Below are 10,409 nucleotides of genomic sequence, written 5' to 3'. Positions count from 1 at the left end.
CCACCCATCTACCCTTATATCGTGACTCTCCCTTTGGTGCTGTTGAATGTCCTGCTATCCTGCAACACACTCACACATGCGCACACACACACGCACGCACGCACATGCACGCACTTCCACTTGATTTTCAATCCCCCTCCACTTACACCTCTTTCCCTTTTTCATTGCACACTTAATGTAATATACAGACATTGTTAATTGTAAGGATATTTTCCTTAACTGAAGATAAACTAGACAAGTGTTTATTTTAATAGATGTTTTATCTTGGACACACAAATGCACGCACAAACATGTATACCACAGTCCTGGCATGGACTCCCGGGCATGAAGTGGGTGGCAGGGTGGGAGGGGTGGTGTGGATGGCAGCAGGGGTTAAAAAAGACGCCTCATATACTGTATATATAATACAGTACAGTTTCTGTATTACTCACAGTGTTGGTTCTGTTACCAAAGCCAAACTATGATGTAGTTGTGATGAGCCATCCTCAGAGGCAATAATGTATTCTGACTCTCTTCTTCTTCTTCTCTCTGGATATTTTGTTGTTTCTCTGTCCTCTTGCTTGTTTCTCCTTCCTGTCTGCATATTTCGGGGGGAATTCAGTAGCACCTAAAGGGGTCGAGTCATGTAGCCTTTCTCCTGTCTCCTGCTTGCTGTAATTTTGCATTCATGAACGTCTTGCTACCCTCCACCAGAAAGTCTGACCACTTCACCCTACCCCTAACTCCAGTTCAATAAAAACACCACAAAAGTTACCAAAAAAGAAGACAAGCGTGTATACGTACTAGTATATTATACTAGCATGTATACTAGTTTAATATGCTAACTGGGTTTAACTGGGGTTAAAGAAAAGAAAAATCATAGAAAATACTACAAAAACATCCTGTATAACAGTACTACTACTTGAATGCCTCCATTTGTGACTGAAATTTTTATTTCATTTGTTTTTTGTTTTTTCTTTTGTTCTGTGAAGGTATGCTAAATGTGCGCCTCTGTAAATACTCCCTCTGCGTGCTCTGAGGAATAGTTCCCTGGTACTGTAATTTGCATTAAATAAAGAGTAGGATAGCCTGGAAATGATAAAACTCTTTGTCTGCTACACCTTCTTTTAGTGAGTGTGCTTTTGTCTCTTTATAAAAGCCAATTAAATTACCTTTGTAAAGCAAATTTCCTGTCGGAGCCAATATGCCTGAAGCCATTCAGTACAATTTTGGTTGCAAAATGCAACATTTTTAAGAATGATGTGGTTTTGTGCTTATTCTTAGATATAAAACACAACCTCTGACACATCACCCCTGGAGACCTGCTAATTATACTTACTACTACTACTTTTTTTTTTTTTTTTTTTTTTTTTTTTTTTACAGTATGTACTATATATTAATTGGCATTGTTTGCTCTTTTTAGCAGTTTACAAAAATATCAACATGTCACTGTGGCCTGCCCTGAAGAATCATGTTTATTAAACTTTACAAAAAGTTATATTTATTGTCTTTATCCTCTTAGAGACAACCTGTTTTAAACCCAATTTATATCAATTTGCATATGTAAACTTAATAAGCTTATTGCAGAAAAACTGTAAGGCCAAAATGCATTTATGAGACCTCATTTGAAAGGTAACGTATTGTAGTTTCTGAAGATGTGTTTGTTTTACATGTGCCTACAACCCAACCTAAAACTATATCCGCTCATACATGGTATTTTGTAGTATTTTTCAGTCCTTGCCTGCAAAGAAGTCATATTATATAACTACAAAAAGGATCAACTTTATACAAGAACAAAGAAAAAGCTCCACAATACTTAATACATCTAGTCAAATCTGTGATGCTTCAAGGCCTCTAGGCCTAATAGTTTAGGCCTTTAGAGTTAATTTTTTCACTGGCGCCCATAAACCTCTCTAAAAGGAAAACTGGGAGATATGTGCTTTAACTCTTAAATATGAAATAATAGAAAACATACTGAAGGATTTCCATGCCTAAGAAACCTTTTGGAACCATTCAAAACAGAGCTGACCATTGTCTCTGTTACAGTTCAGCCTGCAGGCTCTCATGCTGTTTCCACACCTCTCACAAGCTATTGGCCTTCTATTTGAAGTGCCCACCCCCCTTAGTTTGCTCTGATTGGTCAGGGGAGACGTCTATCTACAAGCTAGCCTCATTCAGAAAAGCTGTGGAAAAAAACAGGCTTTTTTCCAACAGGGAGAACACCTCATTACTTCTTAGGCTAAGTTAAGCTTTTTGTCTTCCCCAGACCCCCCTGGAGTGAAATCTGATTGGATCTTTCCATTTTGTAGCCAGAAAGTTAACAAACAATAGCAGAACATGGATGTAGCAGACCCGCTAACAAAGCCACAGATGCACCTGGACGGAGAGAGTGGAGAAGTGAGGGAAGATCAGCTGATACAAATCGCTCGGTCGTCCGCTTTCGACTTCTCATGAAGCTATTCATAACTTGGAATACTTTTTATAAGGAACCCTTTTGATTTTTGCGATCTGTGGACCCTTATGGACTAAAGGAATACAAATAGTGGTGGAATGTAGAAGGACTTCTACACATCTAAACGTAAGCAGTCACCATGCTCAGCTGTTAAGAGTGCTGTAGGATATTAATAAATCAGATTTATGTGCTTATGGTTGGCGCAAAATGAACCGATTATTTGAATTCTAGAGACTCTAACCGATTTACTGAGGTACAGCAAGTATGTATTGACAAATGTTTAGGCATTTACTCCATAGTTAAGAACCTTCTACTGGGCCCATACACGGGCTAGTGGGCTGTATGACATTATAGAAAGTCTCCTAATGTTTAGACTGATAGACCATTCTTAAAAATTTTACACCCACCAGCTGGCTCTTTGCAATGGCCCCAACAGACTAGTCCCTTATTTAATGAGTTATCCTTTGTATAAGTGTAACCACAGGGGGGCACTGTTTTCCTTGCTGCCAATGACCATGGAAACACCATCATTCACTTCAATCTCAGGAGCACTTTTAGTCCGTTTTATTTAAAATAAGTGTATAGCACTTTTGTTTTACATGATCAAAACACAAAACTAAACACAAACTGAGGTAACAACTGTAAAAAGCAAAGACTGTCTTTGCAACTGCAGCCCTTTTTCATTCTCTGAGAAAATAACACACTTTACAGACAATTCTGTGTGACAAAAAAACATCAAACCTCCCAACTTGAAGTCAACATTCATTCATGCACCCACAATATGTTTTTAGTGTAAGTTAAACAAATAGCACAAAAGTGACAAATTCGCCACAATCTAACAGTAGTGTAACCAGTTTAAACAAACTTTGTAAAAGTTAATGCTGCTTCACTCATGGTTTCTTTGACCTGCAGGTTGTGTGCAGAGGACAGATGACATGAACACGCATCTTCATGTGTTCGTGATTTTAGATTTTAGAACAGAATACTTCCCTTTAAATCAAGGAGCACATTCAGTTGGTTTTCAGTTTGGGGTCTCCATTTTTAAATAACAGAGGTGGACCCAGAGTGCTTTAGCAGTCCATGTACAGTAGGTGTCTGTATTAGAAGTCATCACAGGGGTTTCTACTGACCACCTCCAATATAAGGGGAGAGATGTCATCCGGCTGGATGTCCTGGATCTGCAGAACCTGTTTGCTGTACTCCTCAGTCATTGTTCTCATTTCTGTAAGACAGGCCACCACTTTGGGGTACAGCAAACTGAAGTAACAGAGGAAACAAAGGCAGATCAGTATGTGAAAGGTTTCTGAGTGAGCTGCTGCGAGTGGCATTTTGTATTTCACTCACTGTTTCTCGGGGCCTGTTCTCTTGCAGTCAATCCAGGTTTTTAGTGTCAGTGCCAAGTTTTCCTGAAGCTCATCAATCACACTGTGTTGCTGCACACCTGAACGATCTGATAGGTCGAATAACATAAGATTTACTAAATAACAAATCTCTGCTAATCCAAAAGGGACTTGAACCTGAGGATGTCTGAAAATACATTTTTTAATGCTTGGCTGTTTCTGAAGTTTAAAATATTTACAGGGTTCATAAATCATTGATTAGATAGGACTGGGATGAACTGATGCTGCTACCTGGAGAAAACAGGGACATGGCTTGCATAAGAACATACTCTTCCTCTTGCAGGCCCAGTGTGCGTAGTGTGTGGTGGAATTTGAACAGAGGCTCCAGGAGGAGTGGCTGGAAACCCGCTACAAAACACAGGAGAGCAGAGGACATTTACAGGACAGCAAAGCTTTTATTGTGAAACAGGAAATTTGGAATCAGGTTAAATGAGAAGTGAGAACAGCAATTCTGGCATTGTTGTACATTGTGCTAAAATACCATTACAGCCATTACAGGTCATTTTTCTTTCTTTCTTCCAGGCTTTATTTTATAATTATGTGTAGACCATTCATACATAACAGTCTGCAGCCTCAACTTTTATGTGAATACAGGCTTTTCTTTGAGAATTTCAAGATATTTAACTAAGGGGTGAACAATATAGACAAAATCATTGTTTCCTTTATATCAATAATTGCAGACAGTTTACCAGCTAAAGGCAGGGAGTACCAGGCTTGAGGACATTGAATGAATGCCAACTGCATTTTGTTTAATCTTTAGAAAAGGAGCAGACAACACCAGTTTGACAGCATTCTGGCGAATGTTCATCCAGGAGTCATGTTACCTGCGAAGACTTGCGATGATAAGAGGTGCGAGAGAAGTGCACACAAGCGTTATCACATGTCTGACTGCTCACAAATAAAATGTTGCAATATCGTGAAAAAATCATGAAATTTGCATTTATGTTAGTGTTAATAATCTTCACATTTAACCTAAATTCTGCAAGGCAAATGGAAACCAGCACAAGTGAGATGAGAAACGCCTCCGCAGTGACCATGATCTAACAAAAAAGTCTCTTTTTTACAAAGATCATGCTGAAGTTGAAATGTCAATGTGCAGGCGTTGCTTTTTGCTCAGATGAGTTACATCTGTAAATCAGAGGTGCTCCACATGTCTGAGGCTGCTTTTGTTTAGGTTACTTTCACATACTGTCAAGCTGTAAGCTTGATTCCTTACATACTGGACATAGTTTACCTTTGTGTTACTGCTTCTTTAATCGACATCAGCTCATTTGTCTCACAATCTTATCCATCCAACTGATTTTTTTTTCCAATCCACGCCAGGTAACCATTACTGAATGTATTTTTTATTAATTAGACTTGATTATAATTACGGTTGCACTGTCTGACTTGGGAAGGTGCCACAATTAATGTTACTTCTTTACTTTTTATCACTTCAAAAATCAACAAAATAGGTGTCGTGACACTGACAAACAATGACAAATTCAGTGAAACTTGAGCCTCCATGTGATTTCAGCTCTTTCCTTAAAAAAATGGATCAAATTTCTACTTGTGAGTGAAATTAGTGGCTTGTAGTGAAGAAACAGAGAATCATTTCCCCCCAACCTGAGCTTGTTTCCAGCAGGTAGCTTTTTCTGCAAAAAAGCTACCATGAACCCTCTGTACACTACCTGCTCAGCAGCAAACAGCAGACAGACATAGCGGTGCTAAAGAGCCAGAGATTTCCCTCAGAAGAAGGAGAAACAAACAGGGCTGAGGTGAATATTATACTCACACTAACCAGGTTTCTAGGTACACAACCCCAAATGAATGATATGCTTGCTCTGTGTCTGTGTTAATAGACAACAGTTTGCTATATGTCATCCCAAGTGACCAAAATATTAATCAATACAGGTTTCAATACGAATTGTCTGTTTATATGCAGATCAAAGAGGTTAGAAAGATTATAAAATTAACAAAGAATATCATGTAGTTCCTGTTTGCATCCAAGTGTTTTTTTTGTGTGTGTGTGTGTGTGTGTGTGTGTGTGTGTGTGTGTGTGAACTCATCTGTACATTTTCACACGGTACAGGAGAAACAGCCGAGCCTATCCCACTGAATATAAAGGCATGTTTGTGTCAGTCTCACCTCGTACAGCGTCATCTATGCAGTATGTAATATGGCCACATTCCCAGATGTTTGTTTTAGCATTAAACACCATGTTGAAGCGGATCTGCATAATTTCAAATGTGGCCCCCTTCAACAGAGCAATTTGATCCCCCATGGTTAGAGACCTGTAAGCGGATAATAGACGTTAGTGATAAGGAAACATACCTGCTGAGACATATACGAATACGCACTGGGACATACATGTTTACCTGAAGTCCTGTAGACTTTTGGAGAAACTGATGATGTCCTGGATCATATAAGTGGTGAGGTCAGTCAAGTGTGGAAGAGCGGTAAAAATAATGCTTTTTGTAACCTCTTCTCCTTCTCGGTTCTTTTGTTTTTCAAAGGAACCACAAAAACTGGAGGAGGAGAGGAAGTTGGCACATGAGGATGTTCTGGGACCTGTGGCAGATTTACTGGTTTTAGTGCAGATGTTTGTAGGGCAGTTTGTCAGGGGGTTAAAGGGCTCCCTTGTAGGCTGGTTGTACTCACTCACAGAAAGGATGATTCTGTCCATAGGCTAAAAGAAAAAAGAAAAAGTCAGTCAGACAAGTTGAGACAATGAGGATTATGAACACCTCAAAGATGTTTGCAGTCATTCACACACCCTAAAGCCACTGAAGCTGGAAAATGCTGAGTCAAATGTGCGGCGGTGGCCACAGAGTAGCTCCTGAATGGTTTCCTTCTGCTGGGATGAGAGCTGTATTGGGGTGTCAAGCATCTTTTTTTTCTTGATTCGGATCCTCCTCTCCAAAACCTCCTTCTCAGACATGACCACTACAGGCACACAAAAATACATAAGTACATATTCCTCAGTAGATCTAGCTTTATATTTTTTAATTACTCCTGCAAAGACATTTTAAATTATACTTTTAATGCTGGTTTATGCTGAAATACAGCAAACATGAAAGAAGAGGGTTTCCTTCTACAGCAAAGAAGGGCTGAGCATCTCAATTTTAAAACATTATTTTTTACTCTTTTACCTAATGCACATGATCGAGATGTTTGGTGTCTTTTTATCACTATAAATGTATTGTTTATTATAATATGTCTAACAGTATTAAGTGATATATATATATAGTAATAATTGAATGATGAGCACCTCACAACATTAAATAGTTTCTTACAGCACAGCATGAAATCAAAAATAAACATTTGTCTTAAAACGAAAAGGAATGATTTGTTGTGTCTGGATGTTACTTACTTTCTTTGCGCATGCCTATGGCCTGGCATTTACGGAGGCGACAGGCTTGACATGACCGGCGGTTGTTCTTTGTTATACTGCATTTATTCAGGAATGGACAGCGGAGCTGCGTTGACCTCTTTATGGCACGTCTGAATTTATTTAAGAATCCACTTAGTAACAGTTTACAAAAATCAGTCTTAGAAATCCCATTACATCATAGCATTACTTTGGACTAGTTGCACGAGCCACTGAGAGAAATTGAGTAAAATGAATGTAACACCAAAGGCACAGAATGAAACATGTTTTCCCACACCAGATGATAACGAAACATTGGGGCCGTCGTTTGTGTCAGAAATGTTGCCTGACCCATAAGCTACAGTGCATCTGAATAAGTGAGTAAATGAGAAATCTATTGGCAACGCTAATGATTAATTAACTAATACTGTGGCAGCTCAAGTATGGCCCGAAGTTTCTGGTTCAGTCTCACCTTGCAAATTAACCATGTACCCAGCAGCAGCAGTTATTTTCAGTTTAAAAAAAAAATCTTATTGTCTTCTAGTGACCTGATGATTCCCTGTGTAAGACTTGGATTACTGTGATTTTCTAATGGACTGAAATACTCTCAAGCATGTTGCTCATTGTGTAAATCTTCATATTCGAAATGTTTCCTAGTTCCAATAATCTGGTATTGTCATAAAGCCGATACTAGATTGATCACATCTTGTTACAGTTTTCTCCAATGTTGCTAGATATACTTCTGCTAACTGTGTTTTAAAGCTGCAACAGCACTGACGCTGTGGTCAAAACTTTGTAGTGGAAAATTTTCATGTGATTGTATTTGTAACTTGTCTTCTTATTGTAATTAGACAATTTAATCCACCATATGTGTGCTTTTATGTAACCTCAGTCAAACTTCTTTGTAGTTGATAAGCTGTTACAGTTAGAGCTGAACTGTCATTGACTGTGGGAAAGGAGTAGGTCTCTGTCTGTATTCTATCCCCACATATCAGGTTTTGACTCCTGATAACTTAAAGCTACCTGCTTGTGCATCCTAAAGTCAGTAGCTACCAGCTAATGAGAGGAGGATACTCCCACATCCTTGTTTGCTGTAGTAGGCCTACAATAGACTGGAAAAGTCTTTTTCTGAGGCTCTCACTTTATGGGGACCATTGATCTCTGTATAAGTGCTGAGCCCATTTGCAAAAGCTATGTTGAATAAAAACCACAAAGATTTTAAAGTCTTTATCTTTTTTAAGATTTCCACAACAAACTTTGAATGTCTCTGCTTCTTTTCACACAGTTCTCTTTACTTCTCATAGAACTATCACATAAAATGTATGATGGTAAAAAGAAAATGCAAAGATATAAATCCTTTCAATTCATACTCAGTATAAATACACATGTAATGTGATGCTTCGGGCTGGTCAGCTGAAGCAGAGAGAGTAGGAGTAGGAGTAGGAGTAAGAGATGTAGGGACCTGTACTGTATCATGTAAAATATAATATCAGTGGTTAATCTTCCAACTTTATTTTAGTGTACTATGGAAAATGTACTCCCATCCAGGTCGCACTCACTGAGGTCATAGAGTTGACCTCTGATGACTGCAGACATGTTAAGTTTGGATTTGTCACTATGTGTGACATATGGAGTACACGACAGGCCCTTAAAATCTTTTTGCTCAGTTTATTTTCACCATTACGTGACGGCAGGAACTTGATGTACTGTGTCATAAAAAGTTTTCTGTTTTTGTATCTATTCAGACGCCAATTCGCAAAGCTGCAGCTGATGAAGAGAGCGAGAGAGGGTGAATGAAACAACCTCACCTGAAGAAGCCTTTGCAGCCTTCGCATGTCAAGGCATTGAAGTGGTAACCTTTGGCCTGATCTCCACACACACCGCAAGCTCTGGGCTCCTCATCTTCAGAAACTGTTTCCTCTTCATTTTGCCTCATGAGTGCCTCAGAGATGGTCTCTGCTCCAGTGGGCTTCTTGCTCATGCTTACCTAAAGGGGTCATTAGAAAATTTAACACCACTAGCTTACTATTTCAAGTGCAACACTGACTGCAACACTGAAGTGGCAGGGCTTGCGGGAAGTGAGGTTTTAGTGTTAATAACTACAAGCAAAACAACACTGAGACCAAGCTTAACAGTTCTTGCAAAAAGTTTTTATTGTATCACAATTAATGTACAGAAGACATATGATCTTGCCTTCAAATATGAGGAAAAAAAGCAAAATTGTGGCTGAATCATTTCCTCTACCATATTCTTGAATAAAGGTGCAGTGTCTATTAAAAGCCGCTAATTCTTAGCAGCCCCCTGAGGCTAAATGGTCACAAAGAGGAACCATTTCAAACTCCATCAAGTAGTATTAAATAACACAAAGCTCTCTGGAGTGCCTGGAAACTGCAGTGGTGCAGTAGTGAACAGTGCAGTTTTCTATAGGATTCATCACCCCTGCGGTAACGCTTCATCATGAAGTTGTCTGATGCTGTTCCACTGCTTGTCAATGATAGTTTTAGACTTTTATCCAACACTTAAATCTAGTATAGAAATATGACATAATGGCAACATGAACATGGCCATAGAATTTGAATTGTTTCACACCCTCAAGACAGTAAAGCTTGTTGAATGCAGCTTAAGTGGGAGTCCTAGAGGAATTTGTTTCATGTAAAAATAAATGAATAAATAAAAACAGAAAAAAGAAGAGTACTCTCTGTGTTCATGAATCTAAATTTTAAAATGTCAATATAAATTTAATGTGATGTGATCATAATATGCATCCACGTCCACGAAAACGTGGATTAAAAGTAGCCTAACCTTTTTTTTTTGCCTTATACCTCTGATTTTGCAGACAGGTATAAGTCTGTAACACAGCAAACTGATTTTAATTTTAAGAACTTTTTTATTTTAATAACTTAAAATAAAAAAGTAAGAGGCTCTCTGTCAACCTTTTATATAAACACCTGCCTTTCCTTGCCCTCCTCCTTTACCTGGTTAAAGGTCGAGTTTTAATCAAACCATGATCGAGATCATTCAACTCACTGATTTGGTGATTCCAGATGTCAAAACAGCTGTATGTAGTCCACAGGTTTCCACCTCACCGCTGTTAATCCCGGTGGATTTTAGGATTCACTCAACGCTCAACAGGCGTGAACGAGTATCGCATTAGCTCTTCCTGTTCTGTTGGACGTGTTGTTTGATACGGGACTGGCTGCTACATGCATTCCCCGCTGCAGCCCGCAGG

The 10,409-nt window shown here is 38.9% G+C and overlaps 1 protein-coding gene across 1 annotated transcript; it reads right to left on the bottom strand.

Annotated features, from left to right (window-relative positions):
- Positions 1-2,961: 2,961 nt before the first annotated feature.
- On the bottom strand, positions 2,962-10,363 carry nr1i2 (nuclear receptor subfamily 1, group I, member 2). The gene is made up of 9 exons (XM_023415829.2): positions 10,208-10,363; positions 8,989-9,167; positions 7,184-7,314; positions 6,587-6,756; positions 6,189-6,499; positions 5,959-6,104; positions 4,063-4,179; positions 3,776-3,881; positions 2,962-3,688 (listed from the first exon to the last, which is right to left on the bottom strand). Exons 2-9 carry the CDS (start codon positions 9,159-9,161, stop codon positions 3,532-3,534), a joined length of 1,311 nt encoding a protein of 436 aa, XP_023271597.1. The 5' UTR covers positions 9,162-9,167; positions 10,208-10,363; the 3' UTR covers positions 2,962-3,531.
- Between the last annotated feature and the right edge of the window lie 46 nt (positions 10,364-10,409).

The sequence above is a fragment of the Seriola lalandi genome, unplaced genomic scaffold (assembly GCF_002814215.2).
Source record: "Seriola lalandi dorsalis isolate HSWRI2012SDOR001 ecotype SW California unplaced genomic scaffold, Sedor1 jcf7180002054559, whole genome shotgun sequence".
Taxonomy (NCBI): Eukaryota; Metazoa; Chordata; class Actinopteri; order Carangiformes; family Carangidae; genus Seriola; species Seriola lalandi.
Note: the sequence above shows the minus strand (reverse complement) of the source record. Positions and strands in the feature narration are given on the sequence as shown.

Coding starts and splice junctions, on each gene's coding strand:
- nr1i2 (XM_023415829.2), bottom strand. CDS start 9,161: ATGAGCAAGAAGCCCACTGGAGCAGAGACCATCTCTGAGGCACTCATG. Junction 6,757..7,183: donor CATAGGCATGCGCAAAGAAA/GTAAGTAACATC, acceptor GTGTGCCTGTAG/TGGTCATGTCTGAGAAGGAG. Junction 6,105..6,188: donor AAAAGTCTACAGGACTTCAG/GTAAACATGTAT, acceptor ATCCGCTTACAG/GTCTCTAACCATGGGGGATC.